The sequence below is a fragment of the Thalassophryne amazonica genome, chromosome 2 (assembly GCF_902500255.1).
Source record: "Thalassophryne amazonica chromosome 2, fThaAma1.1, whole genome shotgun sequence".
Lineage (NCBI taxonomy): Eukaryota > Metazoa > Chordata > Actinopteri > Batrachoidiformes > Batrachoididae > Thalassophryne > Thalassophryne amazonica.
The window spans coordinates 47,023,086-47,050,080 of NC_047104.1; the positions used below are offsets into that span (position 1 = coordinate 47,023,086).

Here is a 26,995-nt window from a genome sequence, read left to right on the forward strand (position 1 = left end):
CGGCAAGGCACATAATAAATAAATCAGCACACATAAATAAAACACTTAAATAATAACGGTAAAAAATAAAAAATAAATAAAAATAAAGGTAAAGAAACACACTTAAAATAAAAAAAATATTTACAGTTGTTGTGTGTATGTATCTACATGAGAATGAGTGTACAGGGGAGAGAGGAGGTGATAATGAGGAGATGAAAAGATAAAAAGATAAAGTGCAGCTTAGTGCGAGTCTTGATTGAGTTTGATTGTTAGGTAGGTGTGTGCGTGTGAGTGAGTGACAGGGGTAGGTGTGTGTGTTTAAGGGGGAGGGTTCATGTTGACAGTTCTGTAGGGGGGTGGGATGCAGTGGTTCACTGCAGGGGGGCTATGGCTTTCACAACTTTAGGGAAGAAGCTGTCCCAGAGTCTTTTCGTGGTGGCTTTGATGTTCCTGTACCGCTTCCTTGATGGAAGTGGTACAAACAGTGCATTGCCCGGGTGGGTGGGATCGGCAGCCATACGTCTGGCCCTCTTCTGGACTCGGGCAATGTAAACGGAGTCCAGATCTGGTAGACGGCGGCCCACAATCCCCTGTGCTGTTCTCACCACCCGGGCTAAGTCCTTTTTGTTTTGTGACGTGCAACTGTCATACCACACCGTCACACTGAGACACAAGATGCTCTCAATGGTGGCTCTGTAAAAGTTCACTAACACCTGAGAGGAGAGTCCAGACCGCTTCAGCTTCCTGAGGAAGAAGAGCCATTGTTGGGCCTCCTTTACCAGGTGTGAAGTGTTCACAGTCCAGGTGAGGTCAGAGGAGATGTGGATGCCCAGGAACTTAGTGTTGTCTACATGCTCCACTGCCTCTCCGTGTATGCAGAGAGGAGTGTGCTCAGTCTTCCTGGACCTCCTGTAGTCCACGATGACCTCCTTTGTCTTACTGGTGTTCAGGATAAGGTTATTCCTGGAACACCATTGTGTGATGTTCTGGACCTCTTCTCTGTAGTGGGTCTCGTCGTTGTTAGATATGAGACCCACCACGGTGGTGTCATCCGCGAACTTCACGACCATGTTTCAAGGGTGAATGGCAGAGCAGTCCTGGGTGAAGAGGGTAAAGAGGGCAGGGCTGAGCACACAACCCTGTGGCGTTCCGGTGTTGAGGATCAGTGGTGCAGAGGTGAACTTCCCTATCCTCACCACCTGGGGCCTGTTGGTGAGGAAGTCACTGATCCAGTAGCAGAGCGATGGTGACAGACCCAGGTTGTGGAGCTTCAGGGCCAACACGTCCGGAAGAACAGTGTTGAAAGCCGAACTGAAGTCCACAAACAGCATCCTGACGTAGGTGTTCGGATGCTGCACGTGAGACAGGGCTGTGTGAAGTGCTAACGAGACAGCGTCCTCCGTCAAACGGTTCTCCCTGTAGGCGAACTGCAGGCTGTCCAGGCCTGCAGGGATAGCGTCCTTGATGTATTTCAGGAGGATCCGCTCGAAGCACTTCATTATGACTGGGGTCAGGGCAACAGGACGGTAGTTGTTGAGGCAGGTGATGGTTGTTGTTTTGGGCACAGGCACGATGATGGAGGACTTCAGGCAGACAGGGACCATGGAAAGCTGCAGCGACAGGTTGAAGATGTCCAGGAAAACCTCTGCCAGTTGGTCCGCACATGACTTCAGGGTCCGACCTGACACCTTATCTGGGCCTGCAGCCTTGTTGATGTTAATTCTCCTCAGGGTGGAGGTCACCTGGTGCAGCTGCAGGGTGAGAGGCTGATGCTGCACCTCTGGCTGAGGAAGGTGCACAGCCCCTCTGCTGCTTGGAGAGTCAAAGTGTGCAAAGAAGTTGTTTAAGGTGTCAAGCAGAGTGGGGTCATGGCTGACCTGCTGGTCACCGAGCTTGTAGTCCGTGATGGTCTGGATGCCTTTCCACATGTTGCGTGTGTTATTGTCCTTGAAGTGGTCCTTGATGCGTTGCTTGTATCTGTGCTTCGCCAGCTGGATGCCCTTTTTTAGTTCTTTGCAGGCCCTGCTATATAGTCCAGTTTGTCTCCGGCTCTGTAGGCTGCATCTCTGGCTTTTAGCAGGGCCCGCACTGTGCCGTCCACCCATGGTTTCTGATTGGGAAAAACCATGATTGTTTTTGTAGGGAGGACAGCATCAGTGCAGAAGTGGATATAGGACAACACAGCTGACGTGTATTCCTCCAGGTCTGCGTCCTCTTTGAATACTCCCCAGTCTGTGTACTCAAAGCAGTCCTGAAGGGCTGAGGAAGCCTCCTCGGTCCAAACCTGAACGGTTCTGGTGGTGGGTTTGGTCCGGCAGATCAGAGGTCTGTAGGCGGGTATCAGTTTCACAGATATATGGTCTGACATACCAAGGTGAGGAGCTGCTGCAGCCTTGTATGCTCCTGGTATGTTACAGTATACCTGGTCCAGTGTGTTGTTGTCTCTGGTCGGAAAGTTTATGGATTTGTGAAATCTGGGGAGAACAGCTTTCAGTTCCACGTGGTTAAAGTCCCCAGCCACAATCACAGCCGCCTCTGGATTCGCGTTCATTTGGCCGCTGATCAGGCCGTACAGCTCCTACAGAAGTGCATAACTGCTAAAAGATAGCAGAAAACTTAGCAGTAGCAGAGGGTTTCATAACCCAATAACGCCGAGAGCGGGCACAAGGCTGCACTGCATCCTGTACCAAAAGAATAGCCTTAGCCATGAAAATTCAGTAAGGTATGTCTTCTATAATACATTCCAATTCTAAGGTAGAACTTTACTAGTGTATACTAAGGTATATCTAAAAAAAAAAAAAAAAAAAAAAAAGTAGAATAGAAGAGTAGAGTATAGCCACTTACGGGCCTGGTCTTGAGAACCAGGGATGGTAGGTTGAAAAGCTTTTTTCTCCCATGGGAACTCTCCCTACCCACCCATGTCTCAGTTACACAGAAAAAATCCAGACTAGATAAAAAAGTCCAGAAGAATAAAAGTTGTGTTTGCCATTGTTCTGGCATTTACCAGGCCAACCCTGGCCAAAAATGGGACTGGAACTGGACCGTTGACTTCAACCAGCCGTGGAACCCGGTGAAGCAGACCAGGGTTCCAAGAGCGCAGCTAGTGTAAATCAGTCCGGGGAAGACGTACACAGCCGACAGTTCTCAACGCCGACCATGGGCACCGCGCAGGCTTCGACCAGATCCACAAGGCACCAGGACAACACAAATACCACTAGAATTCGGCGCACAGATCATCCAGACGCCAAACAGCGGGCCAAACGAAACTTCAGCTTCACCAGTGCACCACTTTGTCTCCCGCGGCGGTGACTGCGCTTTCACCCAAAAGGCACTGCAGGAGCCTGGCCCAAAAAAGAGCCTCCAATGAGAATGGTGGCAGAAACGTCTGTCCACCCGCGGATGACGGCACCGCACCCTGGACTGAGGGTTTGGCAGTCATACACCAGCAGAGACTCAGTTTCATAAATAACATGTTAAAAACAAATAACAAACAAACTGGAGAGCAACTGTGTAGACTTAAGTAGGCTCTGATGGCTGGAAATGATGGCTCAGTGCACACAACGTGTAACATTACAAACACAGAGACCACTGCCAGGACAGGTATATAAATAATTACATGCCTATCTCGGCTTTCAGTGCTTACCAGTCGAGTGAGTATAAGAGAAATTGTGGAGAGCTGGGCTTGTCCCAACTTGTCCTTTAACACACCGAAACATAGGTGTTCCTTTGTCTCGCTTCATCAGCTAATCGGTTGTGACGCGCGAAGCCTCCGCGACAAAATCTCTTGTTAAAAGTGAAATCTGCCGGAAAATGGCTGATGTCCAGCTCTTGTTGATAACCAGAGAAATTGCACACGACGGTCCCGGCTCCACACAGCGATCCGTTTAGAAATGATGTGGTGGTTTCTGCCTCTCGATGGCGGCTCGGAGCGCGGCGCGCCGTGCGCCATTGTGAGCAGTCCTTAAAGCTGTAGTAACACTCCTTATTCTCTGTGAAGCCCGTAAAATTTTCACTGAAAGCCAGATAAATTTTTCGAATGGTTTCCATCTGCCTGTCTCCAACAGTTTCTGAAAAAATTCTGATGGAAAAAAAGCCCAAATCATTCCGCCATTTCCTCGCAATGAAACAACGACGAGAGGGGTGGACGAGTGCTCACTCAAAGCCTGCCCACAGGTGAATGATGCAACCGACAGGCGTGGAAAAACTCACGCATGCGCACGAAGCTTCAAGCTTGGCTGACGTAAAAACATATGAATCAAATCCATATATTTTTTGCATAAAATAAAAAGGTCGAATTCTTTTCTCACAGACCTCGTACATAAAACATCTTTCGCCTTTGCACCAGGCTGCAGTGGCCGCTCACAGCACACCTCGGCAGGCTGCAGGCCACCCCGACACGCATGTCCATACATCGTCTAATTCCTCTTTTTTTTTTTTTAACATACATTTCCTTGTTCATTTTAAGCATTTCATGCTTCTGTTATAAAACAGCGATTGTAGCTCAACAGTAAAGTTTCCATCTGTTAATCAGAGCTTTTGTAAATTGCAAGTTCAAATGCCCGAAAGTGTAATTTATTTTTTATTTAAACGGGGTTATTTAACTGCAGGGTTCTATATTGGATCCCCTTTTATTTATTATTTATATCAACCCATTGATTTTTGTTAATTACGAGGTCTGTGAGAAAAGTATCCGACCTTTTTATTTTATGCAAAAAATATATGGATTTGATTCATATGTATTTACATCAGCCAAGCTTGAACCTTCGTGCGCATGCGTGAGTTTTTTCATGCCTGTCGGTTGTGTCATTCACCTGTGGGCAGGCTTTGAGTGAGCACTGGTCAATCAATCAATCAATCAATTTTTTTATATAGCGCCAAATCACAACAAACAGTTGCCCCAAGGCGCTTTATATTGTAAGGCAAGGCCATACAATAATTATGTAAAACCCCAACGGTCAAAACGACCCCCTGTGAGCAAGCACTTGGCTACAGTGGGAAGGAAAAACTCCCTTTTAACAGGAAGAAACCTCCAGCAGAACCAGGCTCAGGGAGGGGCAGTCTTCTGCTGGGACTGGTTGGGGCTGAGGGAGAGAACCAGGAAAGAGACATGCTGTGGAGGGGAGCAGAGATCGATCACTAATGATTAAATGCAGAGTGGTGCATACAGAGCAAAAAGAGAAAGAAACAGTGCATCATGGGAACCCCCCAGCAGTCTACGTCTATAGCAGCATAACTAAGGGATGGTTCAGGGTCACCTGATCCAGCCCTAACTATAAGCTTTAGCAAAAAGGAAAGTTTTAAGCCTAATCTTAAAAGTAGAGAGGGTGTCTGTCTCCCTGATCTGAATTGGGAGCTGGTTCCACAGGAGAGGAGCCTGAAAGCTGAAGGCTCTGCCTCCCATTCTACTCTTACAAACCCTAGGAACTACAAGTAAGCCTGCAGTCTGAGAGCGAAGCGCTCTATTGGGGTGATATGGTACTACGAGGTCCCTAAGATAAGATGGGACCTGATTATTCAAAACCTTATAAGTAAGAAGAAGAATTTTAAATTCTATTCTAGAATTAACAGGAAGCCAATGAAGAGAGGCCAATATGGGTGAGATATGCTCTCTCCTTCTAGTCCCCGTCAGTACTCTAGCTGCAGCATTTTGAATTAACTGAAGGCTTTTTAGGGAACTTTTAGGACAACCTGATAATAATGAATTACAATAGTCCAGCCTAGAGGAAATAAATGCATGAATTAGTTTTTCAGCATCACTCTGAGACAAGACCTTTCTGATTTTAGAGATATTGCGTAAATGCAAAAAAGCAGTCCTACATATTTGTTTAATATGCGCTTTGAATGACATATCCTGATCAAAAATGACTCCAAGATTTCTCACAGTATTACTAGAGGTCAGGGTAATGCCATCCAGAGTAAGGATCTGGTTAGACACCATGTTTCTAAGATTTGTGGGGCCAAGTACAATAACTTCAGTTTTATCTGAGTTTAAAAGCAGGAAATTAGAGGTCATCCATGTCTTTATGTCTGTAAGACAATCCTGCAGTTTAGCTAATTGGTGTGTGTCCTCTGGCTTCATGGATAGATAAAGCTGGGTATCATCTGCGTAACAATGAAAATTTAAGCAATACCGTCTAATAATACTGCCTAAGGGAAGCATGTATAAAGTGAATAAAATTGGTCCTAGCACAGAACCTTGTGGAACTCCATAATTAACTTTAGTCTGTGAAGAAGATTCCCCATTTACATGAACAAATTGTAATCTATTAGACAAATATGATTCAAACCACCGCAGCGCAGTGCCTTTAATACCTATGGCATGCTCTAATCTCTGTAATAGATTACCAACTCTCCACAATTTCTCTTATACTCACTCGACTGGTAAGCCACTGAAAGTTGAGATAGGCATGTCCTAACTTGTCCTCTGACACTCCAAAACGGAGGTGTTCTTTGTCTCGCTCCATCACCGGCTCCGTCGTGACGCGTGAAACTTCCGCACGGCTTTCCATGACAAAATCTCTTGTTAAAAGTGAAATCTGCCGGAAAATGGCTGATGTCCAGCTCTTGTGATAACCAGAGAAATTGCACATGACGGTCCCGGATCGACACAGCCATCTGTTTAGAAATGAAATGGTGGTTTCTGCCTGTCGATCGCGGCTTGGAGCGCGGCGCGCCCTGCGCCATTGTGGGCCATCCTTAAAGCGGTAGTAACACTCCGTAATCTCTGTGAAGCCCATAAAATTTTCACCGAAAGCCATGTGAATTTTCCGAATGGTTTCCAGCTGCCTGTCTCCAACAGTTTCTGAAAAAATTCTGATGGAACAAAGCCCAATTCATTCCGCCATTTCCTCGCAATGAAAATACGACGAGAGGGGTGGACCAGTGCTCACTCAAAGCCTGCCCACAGGCGAATGACGCAACCGACAGGCGTGAAAAAACTCATGCATGCGCACGAAGGTTCAAGCTTGGCTGACGTAAAAACATATGAATCAAATCCATATATTTTTTGCATAAAATAAAAAGGTCGGATACTTTTCTCACAGACCTCGTATACACCAGTATCTACAGTAATTTCCGGACTATAAGCCACTACTTTTTTCACACTCTTTGAGCACTGCTGCTTAAACAGCAGTGCGACTAATTTATGGATTTTACAGGCTTTGCCACAAGTCCAAATCCATCAACTGATTTCATGAAAACTGCGGTCCTCATGCAGTGTAAATTCACACACAGAATAAATATAACATCTTACCTGTTCGTTTTAGTGACAAAAAGTCCCTCTCTGGCACTTTGCGCCAGAGTTGGGCAGTCAGATCAGTCAGCGGAGCGGAGCCTTCTCCCCCACCCCTCCCCTACCGGTTACCTGTCTTGGCGCAACAGGTTGAAAGAATCACAGCGCATCATTAGCGTCTCACGTACCACAGACTTCATCCGATCCTGGCTGCACACGATGAAATCTCAAGAAAAAGTTAAAATTACTCAGTTCTTTGTGTGGAGCAGAGACACCGTGCACGCACTGGATGATATGCGTGTCAATATTTAGATGTAACACTTCAGGGAAAACAAGCATTTACAGTATGTATTTAATTAAAAGTTAAAAATCTTTCTGTCTAAATATTTCATGTTACAATATGGAGACATGCGGCTTATAAACATTTGCGGCCTATTTATGTGCAATTTCTTTTTTCTTTTTAAAATTGGAGGGGGGGCTAATATTCAGGTGCGTTCTATAGTCCGGAATTTACAGTAATCTATCAGTGTTCGGTGATTGTAGTAATTATTTATATACCCGGCTGGACATAATAAGACATAATGAGAGCGCATTGCTTCATTCGTCATGACTGTACGTCTGTGACCATGGGTGATATACAGAGGCACACAGGGATCAAACTTGTATTTTCTGCTCGATAAGAGGAAAATATTGGACATTGCAGTGTTTTTTTGTTTTGTTTTTTTTAATGGTGTGTAGTTTCTATTTTTGTTTCTCCACAACAGATGTGGTTTCACACGTTCACAGCAGGATTGTTCACACCTGCCAGACTGCATTTACATCCCGATGTCACCTCGATGTTTTAGGGGTTCACTCATTCTTGCTGTTTTGCTGTGATTTGCCCTGATTCCTACTTATTTGTGTTATATGTGAAGGGCCCCTCAGATATGTAGCTAATAGTATAATGGGGCAGCACAGTCTCATTTGAACCCCTGCATCATCGCAGGATTGGACCACTTCTGGGGACAGCCTGCCAGTGCGCAACACAAACACAGCATCACTTAACACGGAAAGATGGTGTACCGTTTTGTTTTCAGCTGCAGTCACCGAAGCAGTTGTGAAAGTGCAGGGGTTTTTTTTTTCGGTTACTACTGGAGAAGGGAAGATGTGGCAAATGGGAGAGGTTGTGCTGGTAAGTTTTAGTGAAATTTAATGTGAATAATGATAATGGGGCTGTCCCCGGAAGTACAATTTTTGCGTCATATGCTTTTTCATTTAACCCCTTGATCGCCCACCCTCAAACGAGACTACGGTGCCCAGTCGGTCAGCTTAAAATGTTTACATTTAGTGAGGTAAACATGCACAAGTAGACACGATTGACATTTTCACCTGTTCATTGGTGACACGAAGCGGGTGTTTTTGTTTTGTTTTGTTTTTTTCGGTGTGTTTTTAGCTTAACCTGTAAAATAACATTATGCATGTGATGGTCTTCGCACTCTAAATCAATATTGGACAGAGTTGAGCTCTAAACCATTTAAAAATAGAGCCCAGGTTGAAAATTGTCTGTGTTCCTCTTTAAACCCACAATGCTCTCTCGCCGGAGCTGTGGCTGTCCTTTCTGTCTAAAATTCTGATTAGTCAGAAAAAAAATGCCTATTAGCCTTGCTTAACATGCTATCATTACTAGCTGGTTCACTGTAGCCCTGCATTTGCTTGCAAATGGAATTAAAGGAGCTCTATCTTTCACAGCTGCATCCAAGCACCACTTCAGGAGAGTGATGTGAGCAGTGTGCTGCGGATGCTCCCAAGCCTTGCTCAGAGATGGTTAAGAATAGCAGCCACTTGTCTCTGTGTTGACTAGCGCTGTGGGTTGGTGAGCCACATTGCTCTGCTCCAGCAGCCCAGCTCTTGACATAAAGAATGGTTAAGAAGAAAGTGCCCTCTGTGTGCACCGTTGCTGCCCAGCCATGTATATATTTGGCCCTGTCACTTTGCATATAGATCTGTGCTGCTCTGCAATTAGGGTTTCTTCTTTTTTTTCAACACAGGATATAGCAGTGCCATGAAGCATGGCCGTAAATGCTATCACAGAAAACATTTTAATCATCCAGGCCCTCTGAAGAAGATGCATTGATTTCACATCCCTAAAATTATTAGTGCAGCAGATAACAGAATATTTACAGAGGAATCCTTCACATCTGGAAAAAAGCACCAATGTTGGCACAAATACTCCTTAGACATTACTCTTTTGAAAAAACTGAGTAGCCACTTGAATTTTCAGTAGGCGGCCAGGTAGGGGTCAAAGAAGAATTACACAGGGGTCAAAATTTAAAAATGTTTCAATCATATGGAAAGCTATACCACATTATTTGTCTGATCACAACAATACCAAAAAGGTATAGTTTGGACTATGACTGAATGTTATGGAGTTAAAGGGTAAAAACAGCAAGAATGGTGACAAAGGTCAGCATTAGTTTGTACAGGGGTCAGATGTTAAAGTTGCTCTAAATATTGTAAAATGTGATGCAAATTATTGGTTGAGTTAATAGGGTTTTAAAAAGGAATAGTTTGCACTATGTGGCATGCTTAGTTATCATGTTACAGGGTAATATATGTCACATGTCATAGAATCCAATGGATGTCGACATTGCTCTACCTTTACCTTGCAGACCAAGCATTCAACACAGTCAAAACTATTTCATTTATTAATCCTATTAGTTCAACCAATAATTTGCACCACTTTTTACCAAAATTGGAGCAACTTTAACTTCTAACCCCTGTACAAACTGAAATTGACCTTTGTCACCATTCTTGTTGTTTTTACCCCATAACTCCATAACATTCAGTCATAGATAGTCCAAACTATACATTTTTGGTATAGTTGTGATCAGACAAATAATGTGGTATAGCTTTCAATATGATTGGAGCATTTTTAAATTTTGACCCCTGTGTAATTCTTCAATTGACCCCTACCTGGCCGCCTACTGAAAATTCAAGTGGCTACTCAGTTTTTTTCAAGAGTAATGTCTAAGGAATATTTGTGCCAACTTTGGTGCTTCTTTCCAGAAATGAACAATTGTTAGTTATCTGCTCCACTATATAGGGACTTAAGTGCTTTGTGATTGCAAGTATAAAACAAATGATTTCTTTCCAGCCTGTGCATTAACACTGGCTTTATGAATCAAATTAAATATTATGAGATGCTATTCATTCAATTTTTTTCACAGTTTTATTAAATTAGAAAGTGTTTGACATTTTTAAGTAAGCATCAGTGAGATGTTCCGATCTGCCTCTAAAAATGGCTGCAGTTGTTTTGGGCACATGTGCCGATAAGCGTGCCCAGACTCTCACACTGGTGTCCAACCACAACCTCTCCCCGCCTCATAAGTGATACTGGAAAATATGTGTCAGCAACTTCCTCCTCGTCAATCACCTCGCTACTCTCTTCAACTTCCTGTTCTCTGTTCAAAAGTGACTTACTTTACATGAAGGTTGTCTAATGCAAGAAGCCATATTTAGTTACTGCAATGCCATCATACTTCAGATGTACAGTATGATCTCACAGCATTTGTCTTTTTTTTTTCTTTTTTTTTTGTGGCAGATAAGGTGGTGGTGGTGTTTTAAAGGCATGCAGTTATCAAATGTTTTGTCTGGAGCAAAGTCAATCACAATGCATTATTGTATTAGTTGCAGTTTCATCCAAGTGAAACCACATACAGTTCGTTCTGGAAAGTATTCACAGTGCTTTTTTCCCCCCACATACTCCCAACACCGTATAATGACAACATGAAAAAAGTTTTTTGTTTTTGTTTTTCCATTTTTTGCAAATGTTACTAAAATATAAAAGTAAGAAATCACATGTCCATAATTATTCACAGCCTTTGTTCAGTACTTTGTTGATGCACCTTTGGCAACAATTACAGCCTCAAGACTTTATGAATATGATGCCACAAGGTTGATGCACCTATCTTTGGTCAGTTTTGTCCATTCCTCTTTGTGGCACCTCTCAAGCTCCATCATGTTGGGTGGGGACTGTCAGTGCACAGCCATTTTCAGATCTCTCTAGAAATGCTCAATTGGATTCAGTCTGGGCTCTGGCTGGACCACTCAGACATTCGCAGAGTTGTCCTGAAGCCACTCCTTTGATATCTTGGCTGTGTTCTTAGGGTCATTGTCCTGCTGAAAGATGAACTGTCATCCAGTCTGAGGTCAGAATCACTCTGGAGCAGGTTTTCATCCAGGATGTCTTTGTACTTTGCTGCATTCATCTTTCCCTCAGTCCTGACTAGTCTCCCAGTTCCTACCACTGAAAAACATCCCCTCAGCATAATGCTGCCACCATCATGCTTCACAATAGAGATGGTGCTTGGTTTTCTCCAAACATGATGCCTGGTGCCACAGAGTTCAGTCTTTTTCTCATCAGACCAGAGAATTTTGTTGCTCATGGTCTGAGTCCTTCAGCTGACTTTTGGCAAACTCCAAGGGGGCTACCATGTGCTTTTTATGAAGGGCTGGCTGCCATCTGGCCACTCTACCATACAGGCCTGATTGGTGGATTGCTGCAGAGATGGTTGTTGTTCTGGAAGGTTCTCTGACAGAGGGACCATCGGGTTCTTGGTCACCTCCCTGACTATCAACTTCAATCAACTTTTTTTTTATATAGCGCCAAATCACAACAAACAGTTGCCCCAAGGCGCTTTATATTGTAAGGCAAGGCCATACAATAGTTATGAAAAACCCCAACGGTCAAAATGACCCCCTGTGAGCAAGCACTTGGCTACAGTGGGAAGGAAAAACTCCCTCTTAACAGGAAGAAACCTCCAGCAGAACCAGGCTCAGGGAGGGGCAGTCTTCTGCTGAGACTGGTTGGGGCTGAGGGAAAGAACCAGGAAAAAGACATGCTGTGGAGGGGGGCAGAGATCGATCACTAATGATTAAATGCGGAGTGATGCATACAGAGCAAAAAGAGAAAGAAACAGTGCATCATGGGAACCCCCCACAGTCTACGTCTAAAGCAGCATAACCAAGGGATAGTCCAGGGTCACCCGATCCAGCCCTAACTATAAGCCTTAGCGAAAAGGAAAGTTTTAAGCCTAATCTTAAAAGTAGAGAGGGTATCTGTCTCCCTGATCTGAATTGGGAGCTGGTTCCACAGGAGAGGAGCCTGAAAGCTGAAGGCTCTGCCTCCCATTCTACTCTTACAAACCCTAGGAACTACAAGTAAGCCTGCAGTCTGAGAGCGAAGCGCTCTATTAGGGTGATATGGTACTACGAGGTCCCTAAGATAAGATGGGACCTGATTATTCAAAACCTTATAAGTAAGAAGAAGAATTTTAAATTCTATTCTAGAATTAACAGGAAGCCAATGAAGAGAGGCCAACACGGGTGAGATATGCTCTCTCCTGCTAGTCCCCGTCAGTACTCTAGCTGCAGCATTTTGAATTAACTGAAGGCTTTTTAGGGAACTTTTAGGACAACCTGATAATAAAGAATTACAATAGTCCAGCCTAGAGGAAATAAATGCATGAATTAGTTTTTCAGCATCACTCTGAGACAAGACCTTTCTGATTTTAGAGATATTGCGTAAATGCAAAAAGGCAGTCCTACATATTTGTTTAATATGCGCTTTGAATGACATATCCTGATCAAAAATGACTCCAAGATTTCTCACAGTATTACTAGAGGTCAGGGAAATGCCATCCAGAGTAAAGATCTGGTTAGACACCATGCTTCTAAGATTTGTGGGGCCAAGTACAATAACTTCAGTTTTATCTGACTTTAAAAGCAGGAAATTAGAGGTCATCCATGTCTTTATGTCTGTAAGACAATCCTGCAGTTTAGCTAATTGGTGTGTGTCCTCTGGCTTCATGGATAGATAAAGCTGGGTATCATCTGCGTAACAATGAAAATTTAAGCAATACCGTCTAATAATACTGCCTAAGGGAAGCATGTATAAAGTGAATAAAATTGGTCCTAGCACAGAACCTTGTGGAACTCCATAATTAACTTTAGTCTGTGAAGAAGATTCCCCATTTACATGAACAAACTGTAATCTATTAGACAAATATGATTCAAACCACCGCAGCGCAGTGCCTTTAATACCTATGACATGCTCCAATCTCTGTAATAAAATTTTATGGTCAACAGTATCAAAAGCAGCACTGAGGTCCGACAGAACAAGCACAGAGATAAATCCACTGTCCGAAGCCATAAGAAGATCATTTGTAACCTTCACTAATGCTGTTTCTGTACTATGATGAATTCTAAAACCTGACTGAACCTCTTCAAATAGACCATTCCTCTGCAGGTGATCAGTTAGCTGTTTTACAACTACCCTCTCAAGAATCTTTGAGAGACTAATGCCCTTCTCCCCCGATCGCTCAGTATAGATGGCCGGCCAGCTTTAGGAAGGGTCCTGGTGGATCTGAACTTCATCATTTATGGATGATGGAGGCCACTGTGCTCACGCGGACCCTCAAAGCAGCAGAAATGTTTCTGTACCCGTCCCCAGATTTGTGCCTCAAAATAATCCTCTCTCAGGGGTCTAAAGACAATTCCTTTGACTTCATGCTTTTTTTGTGCTCTGACATGCACTGTCAGCTGTGGGACTTTTATATGTAGACAGGTGTGTGCCTTTCCAAATCATGTCCAATTAACTGAATTTACTGCAGGTGGACTCCAATATACCTGTCGCAACATCTCAAGGATGACCAGTGGAAACAGGATGCGCCCGAGCTCCAATTTTACCTTTGTGGCAAAGGCTGTACATGTGATTTCTTAGTTTTCTTTATTTATAATATATTTGCAAAAATCCCAAAAAGACTTTTCACTTTTTTTTTTTTTTTCTTTTTCACAAAAAAGTTGCTTCAAGGCGCATCACACAAGTCGGCTCTAATCTTACCAACCCCCAGAGCAAGCACACAGGTGACAGTGGTAAGGAAAAACTCCCTCTGATTTGCAGAAGAAACCTCAACCAGACCAGAGTCAAAGGGGTGACCCTCTGCTTGGGCCACGCTACAGACACAATTGACAAAACAATTTACAAAACGAATATATAGGAAATTTTGTCGGTGCACAGGACAGGAGGGTTGCAGAAGAAAACACCCACTCCCATCTCTGGATGGAGCCGCACCTCAAACAGAGGAAAAAACAGAATCAGGCATCAGAAAAACAACAAATACAGTATAATTTGTCAGCTTTAAGCAACAACAAAAACAAAATTACTAAGGTGATCGCCGGCTACTAGCCCTAAGCTTCACTAAAAGACCCAGACTTTAGATAACGTTGAGGCCGCGGCCCGCTCTGTTTACTAATAAAATGAATTTAAAAGTGTAAAAAGCATAGTAACATACTATACCAGTATGCTAGCCATGCATATGGGAAAGTAAGTGCATCTTAAGTCTGGACTTGAAAGTCTCTACAGAATCTGACTGTTTTATTGACGCAGGGAGATCATTCCACAGAACAGGGGCACGATAAGACAAAAGCTCTGTGACCCACAGACTTTTAATTCACCCGAGGGACACAAAGTAGTCCTGCACCCTGAGAACGCAGAGCCCGTCCAGTACGTAGCGTTTAATTAGGTCAGCTACATAGGTAGGTGCCAGTCCGTGAACAATTTTATAGGTTCGTAGCAGAACCTTAAAATCTGGTATCACAGGTACTGGAAACCAGTGAAGAGATGCCAAAATAGGTGTAATGTGGTCAAACTTTCTACTTCCTGTCAAACGTCTGGCAGCAATAATTGGAGACCCCTAATGCTGGACTGCAGTAAACCAGAAAATAGAACGTTGCAGTAGTCCAGTCTAGAAGAGACACATCCATGAATCAGGGTCTCTGTATCAGCCATAAACAGGATGGGCTGAATATTGGCTATATTTTGCAGGTGGAAGAAAGCAGTCCTTGAAATATCTGTAATGTGGAAGTCAAAGGACAACGTAGGATCAAAAATTACCCCAAGGTTCCCCACTTTGTCAGTGTGATGTATGACACTAACACAAGTGCCTTTGGAATGGTTTATTCGAGATGTGTTTGTAGTCTAGAATTTAAACTTCATTTGATGGTGTTTAATGAAAATATCACATTAATCATGTAGGAATCACAGCCGTTTTGATATACAGTACCTCCCTATTCAGAGCACACAATAAACGAACAACTATATAAGAAATATTGTTAATATAAATCATCACTTTTACAGCTAGTTTCCCATCTGAAGACTTTTATTTTACCATATAAACAATGCAGAAGAACACGTTGGCTGCTGGAAATGGAGTCATTGCATAGTTTGCCATTATTTACAATGCTGTCACACATGGCCAGGACCCCCATCATCCCTTGGTCACGTTAGCTACAAGAGACACGCATGTAAAGCAACCAGCTGCCATTTATTTTCAGAGTGGGTGAGACAAGTGGTCACTATGTTGACAGTTAGGCAAGGTCAAAACAGAAGAGAAATCTACTTTACGCTAATGTTGAACAATGCACACAGTGACTGCCAATCCGAGTAAAGCAATATGAGAGCAGCTTGACTTGTTTGTTGGTTGCTCCAACAAAATGCACCCCAGATGGGTTTATTTTTGTGTGCAAGCTACATCTGAGACATTTTTATTTATTTTACTCCTCAATAGCTGTATCATATCAGCCCCCAAAAAAATCCATATCATTCTCTGCTTTAGATTGTTATTGTTGTTGTTTTTTGCAATGCAGAACTTAGAAAAGCATATGTGTGTCGCAGACCGAACATTCTCCCCTAAAAATCAGCCCGCCTGCCTTCACGCCGCATGCTTCATTTGGGACCACAGCAGCGCGTCTGAGTCTGACTCTCTACACGCAAAGAGATCAAAGGGAATAATGTGATTATTAACCATCACATGACATGGTAAAACTTCTTGAATCATTCTTAAGTCAGTTTTAAGCCGAAACAAGGTGATGGTCAGTGAGTTGTTACTGACGCTCTGAAATGAAGTTGGTGCAGCAGCACGTCAGACTCAGATGTACTGCTGCTGCGCTCTGATCGGTCCGCCGTCTGTTATGAAATAATGCTGAATTTATGTCAAAATGATTGTTGTACAAAAGCTTCATATATCTGTTGCTGAGATAGATGATGATGGAAGTGCAGTTTTAAGCAGAAATGAGGTGATAATCGGTAAATCGCTGGTGGCACTCACAAATGACGCTGCTGAGCTCCGAAATGATGCATGCGCAGTGAAGACAGGGTGGACCATTTTTTAGGGGGGAGCCGTTCGGTCGGCGACTCTGGCATTGATAAAGAGTCTTTAAGCTTTGAGGCATATAGTTGCAGGGAATGGAACACTTTGGACAAGGTTCTCAATGGAACTAGATCTTGAGGATCCCAAAATAAAGAGAAATTTGTTTGTGAATGTAGCGACACACTTCACCATATTGTTGGCTATATTTTTAACATTTTGAATTTGTTTTTATGGTTGCAGCTCTGATGGTACCAGCTTACCAGTGACCACGACCTGCCCAAGGACATCCGCTGCCCAGTTCCCTTCATCATGTCCGGGATTCACGTAAGTAAAGCAATGGATTGGCTAATTGTCTACTCTGTTCTTCTGCCATCATGATTTAGATACCCCATTGTAGTCCTTTAACCCACCACTGTTCTAAGGCCTGAAACACACTGGCTGTGCTGTATGTGCATGCCTGCTGCATTGTTGATTTTGAAAACTAGCAAATCACCTGTGAGCAAGACGTCATAGACATGAAAAATATAAATACATTTTCAATGATTGAAAATATTCACGTGACTGCTGTCTGGTTACAAAAAAAATCACCTCCTGCTCTTTGCTTTTTCAAACCCTCAATTCAAGGGAAGCTCTGTGATCCATACGATTTGGAAAGAGAAGGAGAATTTGTGCATCATTTTGTATTTATATATTCATAGTTTTAGGTTTATAGGTTATAACTTGTTGAACATGATGTGCTTTCAAAAGATGATTGAACCTGCTTCATGAGCCAGTTTTTAAAAAAAAAATGCATAAATGAAAAGCATGCATGCACACGCAAAAGCCCAAGATGACTTCCAAACATAGTCACAGAATGTGAGAAAAAGTAATTATCACAGGCAGATGATGACGAAACACTGAGCAGCCACGCAACATCATTTTTACTGAAATTGGAGCAATTTTAACTTTTGACCTCTGTACAAACTGAAATTGACCTTTGTCCTATAACTCCAGTGCATTCCATCATAGATCGCCAAAACTTTACCTTTTTGGAACCATTAGGATCAGGCAAATAATGTAATATAGTTTTCACTATGATTGGAGCATTTTTAAAGTTTGACCTCTGTGTAATTCTTCATAGACCCCTACCAGGCTACAGCTACCATCCTGGAATGGCTGTCATACATTTTTATGTAGGCCATGATACACTGAGGCTGCATTCTAAGTGTTGTTTCGTCCCCGTAAGTCAGAGGTCTCAAACCAGTTCCAGAAAGGGCTGAGAGGGTGCAGGCTTTCTGTGCAACCACCCACTCCAGCAGGTGATTTCACTGATTAACTGATTTCACCTGCTGAAAGTGATGTTAATCAGTGAAATCACCTGCTGGAGTGGGTGGCTGCACAGAAAACCTGCACAGTCTCGGCCCTTTCTGGAACCGATTTAAGACCTCTGCCTTAAGTGGTACCAATTACGTCAAAATTGATGACTGGCTCATGGACTATTTGGTTGGGTTGCTCATTCCACAGAGAGAAGGCTCTGTAGTGTGTCTCAGAATTCCTAGTTTCCAGACAACATTCAAATTACACTACTGTACATCTTTTAGGTATTGCAATAAGTGTGTTTTGGCTAAATTGCTTAACTGTATAAAGGTCTGTGAACACGCTCTCATGGGTCAATGAGCATACGTCTCCTTGCATGACGACAATTTATGAAGGTACAGAGATGCTGACATGCACTTTCTTTCAGCGTGGCACTAATGCACATAACTGGTGTGCACACACTCAAAACAATACCCACATCAGTTTTAGTGGTTTTATGTTACCGCTCTGTCTTAGTGGTTTAACTAATGCTTCTCAATTTCCAGCTTCAGAGAATATTGCTGTCTCTCCTGCAGCCTCTGCCTTCACATGCCCCTATTGATCCAGGTTATTTTACACCATGATGCTCCACTACAGTTGAGTGAAACCTTGAGTAGCTTGTGCTTTGGAAAGGGTTACATTTATTGAATATGGTTTTGGTCATGTATGTATGAACTGGAAGGATTATTATTATTACTCTTGGTGTTAATAGTAGCTGTCTGAAGTTGTCAATGTATTGTGTTAATCAGGTTGACCTAAATGTTATGATTTTCATACAACCCCTGGAAAAATTATGGAATCACTGGCCTCGGAGGATGTTCATTCAGTTGTTTAATTTTGTAGAAAAAAAAGCAAATCACAGACATGACACAAAACTAAAGTCATTTCAAATGGCAACTTTCTGGCTTTAAGAAACACTATAAGAAATCAGGAAAAAAAATTGTGGCAGTCAGTAACGGTTACTTTTTTAGACCAAGCAGAGGGGAAAAATATGGACTCACTCAATTCTGAGGAAAAAATTATGGAATCATGAAAAACAAAAGAACGCTCCAGCACATCACTAGTATTTTGTTGCGCCACCTCTGGCTTTTGTAAGAGCTTGCAGTCTCTGAGGCATGGACTTAATCAGTGACAAACAGTACTCTTCATCAGTCTGGCTCCAATTTTCTCTGATTGCAGGTTGGAGCCTTGTCATGGACCATTTTCTTCAACTTCCAAAGATTTTCAATTGGATTAAGATTGAGTGATTCCATATTTTTTTCCCTCTGCTTGGTCTAAAAAAGTAACCGTTACTGACTGCCACAATTTTTTTTTTCCTGATTTCTTAGTGTTTCTTAAAGCCAGAAAGTTGCCATTTAAAATGACTTTAGTTTTGTGTCATGTCTGTGATCTGCTTTTTTTCTACAAAATTAAACAACTGAATGAACGTCCTCCGAGACCGGTGATTCCATAATTTTTGCCAGGGGTTGTAGATTGGGAAGGACGTGAACCTTGCCCCATTGGTGCAATAACTGGAGTTGCAGCTTTTGCACCATGTGCACAACGTATTTCCTAAGCGTTACCTCAATATAAGCTACACAATTATTACTGCTCCTGATTCAGTTGTCTTCAGTCTGTCACCTGACAGGAGTGAGATTTTAAAACTCCTCTTGCCCATTTCATTAAAGTTCAGAGCCAGAGCTTTCAACAGAATCTGAAATGGACTCCACATACAACCCCAAATCCAATGAAGTTGGGACTTGGTGTAAAATGTAAATAAAAACAGAATACAATGATTTGCAGATCGTCTCCAACCTATATTTAGTTGAATACACCTCAAAGACGAGATATTTAATGTTCAAACTGATCGACTTTTTTGTTTTTGTGCAAATATTTGCTCATTTTGAAATGGATGCCTGCAACACGTTTCAAAAAACTGGGACGGGGCAACAAAGGACTGGGAAAGTTGATGAATGCTCAAAGAACACCTGATTGGAAACAGATGAGTGTCATGATTGGGTATAAAAGGAGCATCCCCAAAAGGGTCAGCCATTCACAAGCAAAGGTGGGGTGAGGATCACCACTTTGTGAACAACTGTGAAAAAATAGTTTGACAGTTTAAGAACAATGTTTCTCAATGTTCAATTCAAAAGCCAGCATCTGTAATGGTATGGGGGTGTGTTAGTGCCCATGGCATGGGCAACTTGCACATCTGTGATGGCACCATCAATGCTGAAAGGTACATCCAGGTTTTGGAGCAACACATGCTGCCATCCAAACAACATCTTTTTCAGGGACGTCCCTGCTTATTTCAGCAAGACAATGCCCAGCCACATTCTGCACGTGTTACAACAGCGTGGCTTCGTAGTAAAAGAGTGCAGGTACTAGACTGGCCTGCCTGCAGTCCAGACCTGTCGCCCATTGAAAATGTGTGGCGCATTGTGAAGCGCAAAATATGACAACAGAAACTCCGGACTGTCGAACAACTGAAGTCATACATCAAGCAAGAATGGGAAAGAATTCCATCTACAAAGCTTCAACAATTAGTGTCCTCAGTTCAACAACACTTATTGGGTGGTGTTAGAAGAAAACGTGATGTAACACAGTGGTAAACATACCACTGTCCCAGCTTTTTTGAAACATGTTGCAGGCATCCATTTCAAAATGAGCAAATATGTACACAAAAACAATCAAGTTTATCAGTTTGAACATTAAATATCTTGTCTTTGTGGTGTATTCAATTGAATATCAATCAATCAATCAATCAATTTTTTTATATAGCGCCAAATCACAACAAACAGTTGCCCCAAGGCGCTTTATATTGTAAGGCAAGGCCATACAATAATTATGTAAAACCCCAACGGTCAAAACGACCCCTTGTGAGCAAGCACTTGGCTACAGTGGGAAGGAAAAACTCCCTTTTAACAGGAAGAAACCTCCAGCAGAACCAGGCTCAGGGAGGGGCAGTCTTCTGCTGGGACTGGTTGGGGCTGAGGGAGAGAACCAGGAAAAAGACATGCTGTGGAGGGGAGCAGAGATCGATCACTAATGATTAAATGCAGAGTGGTGCATACAGAGCAAAAAGAGAAAAACAGTGCATCATGGGAACCCCCCAGCAGTCTACGTCTATAGCAGCATAACTAAGGGATGGTTCAGGGTCACCTGATCCAGCCCTAACTATAAGCTTTAGCAAAAAGGAAAGTTTTAAGCCTAATCTTAAAAGTAGAGAGGGTGTCTGTCTCCCTGATCTGAATTGGGAGCTGGTTCCACAGGAGAGGAGCCTGAAAGCTGAAGGCTCTGCCTCCCATTCTACTCTTACAAACCCTAGGAACTACAAGTAAGCCTGCAGTCTGAGAGCGAAGCGCTCTATTGGGGTGATATGGTACTACGAGGTCCCTAAGATAAGATGGGACCTGATTATTCAAAACCTTATAAGTAAGAAGAATTTTAAATTCTATTCTAGAATTAACAGGAAGCCAATGAAGAGAGGCCAATATGGGTGAGATATGCTCTCTCCTTCTAGTCCCCGTCAGTACTCTAGCTGCAGCATTTTGAATTAACTGAAGGCTTTTTAGGGAACTTTTAGGACAACCTGATAATAATGAATTACAATAGTCCAGCCTAGAAGAAATAAATGCATGAATTAGTTTTTCAGCATCACTCTGAGACAAGACCTTTCTGATTTTAGAGATATTGCGTAAATGCAAAAAAGCAGTCCTACATATTTGTTTAATATGCGCTTTGAATGACATATCCTGATCAAAAATGACTCCAAGATTTCTCACAGTATTACTAGAGGTCAGGGTAATGCCATCCAGAGTAAGGATCTGGTTAGACACCATGTTTCTAAGATTTGTGGGGCCAAGTACAATAACTTCAGTTTTATCTGAGTTTAAAAGCAGGAAATTAGAGGTCATCCATGCCTTTATGTCTGTAAGACAATCCTGCAGTTTAGCTAATTGGTGTGTGTCCTCTGGCTTCATGGATAGATAAAGCTGGGTATCATCTGCGTAACAATGAAAATTTAAGCAATACCGTCTAATAATACTGCCTAAGGGAAGCATGTATAAAGTGAATAAAATTGGTCCTAGCACAGAACCTTGTGGAACTCCATAATTAACTTTAGTCTGTGAAGAAGATTCCCCATTTACATGAACAAATTGTAATCTATTAGACAAATATGATTCAAACCACCGCAGCGCAGTGCCTTTAATACCTATGGCATGCTCTAATCTCTGTAATAAAATTTTATGGTCAACAGTATCAAAAGCAGCACTGAGGTCTAACAGAACAAGCACAGAGATGAGTCCACTGTCCGAGGCCATAAGAAGATCATTTGTAACCTTCACTAATGCTGTTTCTGTACTATGATGAATTCTAAAACCTGACTGAAACTCTTCAAATAGACCATTCCTCTGCAGATGATCAGTTAGCTGTTTTACAACTACCCTTTCAAGAATTTTTGAGAGAAAAGGAAGGTTGGAGATTGGCCTATAATTAGCTAAGATAGCTGGGTCAAGTGATGGCTTTTTAAGTAATGGTTTAATTACTGCCACCTTAAAAGCCTGTGGTACATAGCCAACTAACAAAGATAGATTGATCATATTTAAGATCGAAGCATTAAATAATGGTAGGGCTTCCTTGAGCAGCCTGGTAGGAATGGGGTCTAATAAACATGTTGATGGTTTGGAGGAAGTAACTAATGAAAATAACTCAGACAGAACAATCGGAGAGAAAGAGTCTAACCAAATACCGGCATCACTGAAAGCAGCCAAAGATAACGATACATCTTTGGGATGGTTGAGTAATTTTTTCTCTAATAGTTAAAATTTTGTTAGCAAAGAAAGTCATGAAGTCATTACTAGTTAAAGTTAATGGAATACTCAGCTCAATAGAGCTCTGACTCTTTGTCAGCCTGGCTACAGTGCTGAAAAGAAACCTGGGGTTGTTCTTATTTTCTTCAATTAGTGATGAGTAGAAAGATGTCCTAGCTTTACGGAGGGCTTTTTTATAGAGCAACAGACTCTTTTTCCAGGCTAAGTGAAGATCTTCTAAATTAGTGAGACGCCATTTCCTCTCCAACTTACGGGTTATCTGCTTTAAGCTACGAGTTTGTGAGTTATACCACGGAGTCAGGCACTTCTGATTTAAAACTCTCTTTTTTAGAGGAGCTACAGCATCCAAAGTTGTCTTCAATGAGGATGTAAAACTATTGACGAGATACTCTATCTCACTTACAGAGTTTAGGTAGCTACTCTGCACTGTGTTGGTATATGGCATTAGAGAACATAAAGAAGGAATCATATCCTTAAACCTAGTTACAGCGCTTTCTGAAAGACTTCTAGTGTAATGAAACTTATTCCCCACTGCTGGGTAGTCCATCAGAGTAAATGTAAATGTTATTAAGAAATGATCAGACAGAAGGGAGTTTTCAGGGAATACTGTTAAGTCTTCTATTTCCATACCATAAGTCAGAACAAGATCTAAGATATGATTAAAGTGGTGGGTGGACTCATTTACTTTTTGAGCAAAGCCAATAGAGTCTAATAATAGATTAAATGCAGTGTTGAGGCTGTCATTCTCAGCATCTGTGTGGATGTTAAAATCGCCCACTATAATTATCTTATCTGAGCTAAGCACTAAGTCAGACAAAAGGTCTGAAAATTCACAGAGAAACTCACAGTAACGACCAGGTGGACGATAGATAATAACAAATAAAACTGGTTTTATTTGTTGAATATAGGTTGAAGAGGATTTTCAGATCATTGTATTCTGTTTTTATTTACATTTTACACAACGTCCCAACTTCATTGGAATTGAGGTTGTATTAAAAAAATGTCAGACTTTAACATCCACTTGCGAATATATTTTGTTTGCATTGCACTTGTTTTTTCATCAAGCTCTCTCCCTCACAGTTCGTGTGAATGGTTGCTGTTAAAAATGCTGCAGCAACATTAAAAACTCCTACAGTTGTCCTATCAGTGCAGTTAGTTTTCAGTAGAAAGTGTCAGGCATCAGAATGTGACATCTAGTCCACAAATTTGGAGTAGGTGAAAATCACCTGTGTGACTCTGTATTGCATTTTTTGTGAAAGGCTCTATCTCCCGTCATGCTGAATAAAACACAGCATTAGCTGCTTTTTCACACCAGATAGCTTTGCTGCTCAAGGCAAATTCATAATTTAAAAAGTATTAAACTGTGCCATTCTTAATGTGGTTTGCATAATAGTTTGTGGCACAGCAGACTGGCTACCGTGCAGCACACAAATGAGGATTGCTAACTGCTGCCCTGTGGGCCACATTAGGCCCAGCCTCCTTTTGTTTGGACATGCTTTATTAGGGTGTCTTGACTGAAACATTGAAGAAAAAAGTGGGAGTGCATGCACCCTGACATCTGTTAGTAATGACTGGGAGGGATTCTTACAATAAATACACAAATTTTGCTTATTCCCAAAAATATTTTTGCACCTATACATTTGGTGCTGTGGAAGTGAGTGATGCTGAACATGAGTGATCCTAATGTTTGGGTATTCTTTAACATGAAAAATACTTTTTCTGTTAAAACTTCTTTGTTGGTTTGTTTTTCTTAAACCACCAATGACCAAGCTTTGCACAGCTGTGGTTAGAATTAGAGAGTAACACGTTTTCTGGTTGGTGAACTCAGAAGCATGAGTTCAGGCAGTATAAATGGCCTAATCATTACTAATAATGTATATTTAGCTGCTGTTCCTGATTTCATTTTCAGATGAGTTTGTTGAAATATTTCTTTGAAAATGGGACATCTTGCACTATGAGTGCAGCTGAGGATTAATGAGCTGCCTCTTGGAGAGTTTCTTTACGACTGAGCCTTAATTATAAAAAACAAAACAAAAAGCCTAGAAAAATTAAATGCACTCAAAATGCCGCAAGCTTTGCCACTGAGGCAAATATGCCTCAGGCATCAGTAAAAAAAAATAAAGTGTGTGGGGGGGTCAGAATAAATGCAGGGTCTTTAAAAAAAAAAGTGAGTAAAGCTCAAAATCCGTATAACAGCTTTTATTTCCATACATGAAAATGCATTGGGTACACTGCACATTCTATTCCAAATCAAAACATGAAGAAAAGTGCAGTTTCTGCATTTTTCTTTACAAACTCAAACATTTACTGTATAAACTTAAAAAAATGCTTTAAGATGTATCTTTCCTGTGAATCACTGAACGTATATTTAGTTGTATAACCACTGTTTCTTAGAACTGCTTCACATGCGTTGCGTGGAGTTGACCAGTTTCTGGCAGCTGTGTACAGGTATTCCAGCCCAGGACGATTGGATTCCATTCCACATTTCTTGTTTTTGCTTCAGAAACAACATTTATGATGTCACCCCACAGGTTTTCTATTGGATTAAGGTCCCGGGATTGGGCTGGCCACTCCATAACGTTAATCTCGTTGGTCTGGGACCAAGATGCTGCTCTCTTGCTGGTGTTTTTGGGGTCGTTGTCTTGTTGAGACACCCATTTCAAGGGTATTTCCTCTTCGTCATAAGGCAACATGACCTCTTCCAAGTATTTTGATTTATTCAAACTCATCCATGATCCCTGGTATGCAATAAATAGGCCCAACACCATAGTATGAGCAGTGATGAAAGTTTTCCAGAAATTATCAGAAAACCTTTTTTTGTTTTGTTTTGTTTTTTGTTTGTTTTTTTTTTACTCGTGGTGAACGTTTCCGGGTTATTTTCGATAACATGCGGCAGAATCCATTCATTCAGTCCCATTCAGTTCCACTCCCAACCAGTTGGTGGCAGTAATGCTTCGTGTTGGTTTACAAGCTGCCAATAAACTCAGAAGAATAAGAATCATTTCATGTGATCTGCCTTCACGATGTTTGTTTGTAAAATCATGTGGAAACGTCTCTGGTGAGACACCACAGTGAGTATTAACTTTGACGTTTTCACCCCTTACCAAAAAATAGTACTGATAAGTATTTAAAAAGTAAACTGGAAGTACCGTATACTTGAAACATACTTGCATGTACTACTTTTTGGTAAGGGACGTAATGGTCCGAGACTGAAGGATTAATGTTACATGCTGCTCCATGTTCGCAAAACAGTGAATGAGAGATGACGTTACTGATTTTATCGTGAGCTGCGCACTGAGCTGAAACTCCAAAACAAATGGATGAAATGCTCTGCTGCATGAGATGATTTAAAGTTCATCAAAAAATGGAGCTGGTTTGAGCCAAACGAACAACCCAACTTTTTTTGAATCGTCGTTTATACAGAAAAGCTAATCCTCCGGTAAGTCTTTGATCTTGTGTTTCAAAAAACTTTGTCTCCATGCAAACTCAAGCCTGCTAAATCTGCATTTTATAGTTCTTCTGGACACAGGCTTTCTGAAGTCTTAGCGTGAAAATATCAGAAACATAATGGCAGATTTCACAGTTTTGAAAAGAGGGGATGTCTGTCTTCTGATAACAGCATGAAGAACAAGTTTAGATGGCAGTGGTCAGAGGAAAAAACAAGAATGAATTTTTTTTTTTTTTTGTCTTTCTATGTCCGGAAAACAAACTAGGGCGGTAAGAACATAATTTTTTTTTGATGATCACTTGCAGTGTGCATAAGGCAACAAATGTTGGCATTAATGTACTTCTTATTATAGTTGACCCGTGTATTGTGTTGAAAAAAAATTATATTGATTATGTTGCAGGTTATTTTGACCTGTACTGTATAAATCCACTCAAAACGGTACAAAAACCAGGCTAAACCAATAACTTTATTTTATATAAACATTTAGAAAAGAGACATACATTTTTAATTGCAGCACTACATTTACTATTTAGTTAAAGTTAACACTTTAGTTAACACTTTTTTTCTAATTTAACTTGCCCCATTTTCTCAGGTTTTCAGTGTTCAACATTTTCAGTGTTCTGACAGAATGCAGCTGTGTCTTTCTGCAGATGTAATTCTTGCATTTCACACAACTAAAGGGCTAGATATCTCTTCTTTTTCTTCATGAAATTTTGTGGCTTTAACGTCATGAACTGGTGGGTAAAATCCAGTGTCGCAGACCGAACAGTCCCGCCTAAAAATCGGTCCACCTTTTACATATGCGCATGCGCGCAATAGTGGTAATTCATATTGTTTATTTTCAGGAAAGTTAGCCCCCCCAGATTTCTCACGTTGCTGCTGAAGGAATAAAATGCTTGCTTGCCATCTCGCTCTTGATATATAGTGATAATGGTTGCCACTAAAGAGAGAGACTCGGGAAAGACTGTTCGTGACTACAATGAACTGATGGAGGCGATTA

At 41.7% G+C, this 26,995-nt stretch overlaps 2 protein-coding genes across 4 annotated transcripts in view; one reads left to right on the forward strand and one right to left on the reverse strand.

The window, feature by feature from the left end:
• The window catches only part of LOC117523955 (tyrosine-protein kinase CSK), a 163,365-nt gene that overhangs the window by 87,036 nt on the left and 49,334 nt on the right, over positions 1–26,995 (forward strand). For all 3 annotated transcript variants that reach the window (XM_034185635.1, XM_034185624.1, XM_034185642.1), the window contains one exon: positions 16,639–16,722. In XM_034185635.1, the coding sequence (XP_034041526.1) occupies positions 16,708–16,722 (15 nt within the window). In that variant the 5' untranslated portion in view covers positions 16,639–16,707. The remainder of the gene's footprint in view (positions 1–16,638; positions 16,723–26,995) is intronic.
• LOC117523963 lies at positions 487–2,709 on the reverse strand. The gene is made up of 2 exons (XM_034185655.1): positions 1,353–2,709; positions 487–1,317 (listed from the first exon to the last, which is right to left on the reverse strand). The coding sequence occupies exons 1-2, from the start codon at positions 2,082–2,084 to the stop codon at positions 1,201–1,203; spliced, it is 849 nt and encodes a 282-aa protein (XP_034041546.1). The 5' UTR covers positions 2,085–2,709; the 3' UTR covers positions 487–1,200.

What these genes read in the sequence shown, in the direction of transcription:
- LOC117523963 (XM_034185655.1), bottom strand. Translation starts at nt 2,084, where the DNA reads ATGGGTGGACGGCACAGTGCGGGCCCTGCTAAAAGCCAGAGATGCAGC. An exon ending in CTGTCTCGTTAGCACTTCAC is followed by an intron (nt 1,318 to 1,352) that starts ACAGCCCTGTCT and finishes TCCGAACACCTA; the next exon opens with CGTCAGGATGCTGTTTGTGG.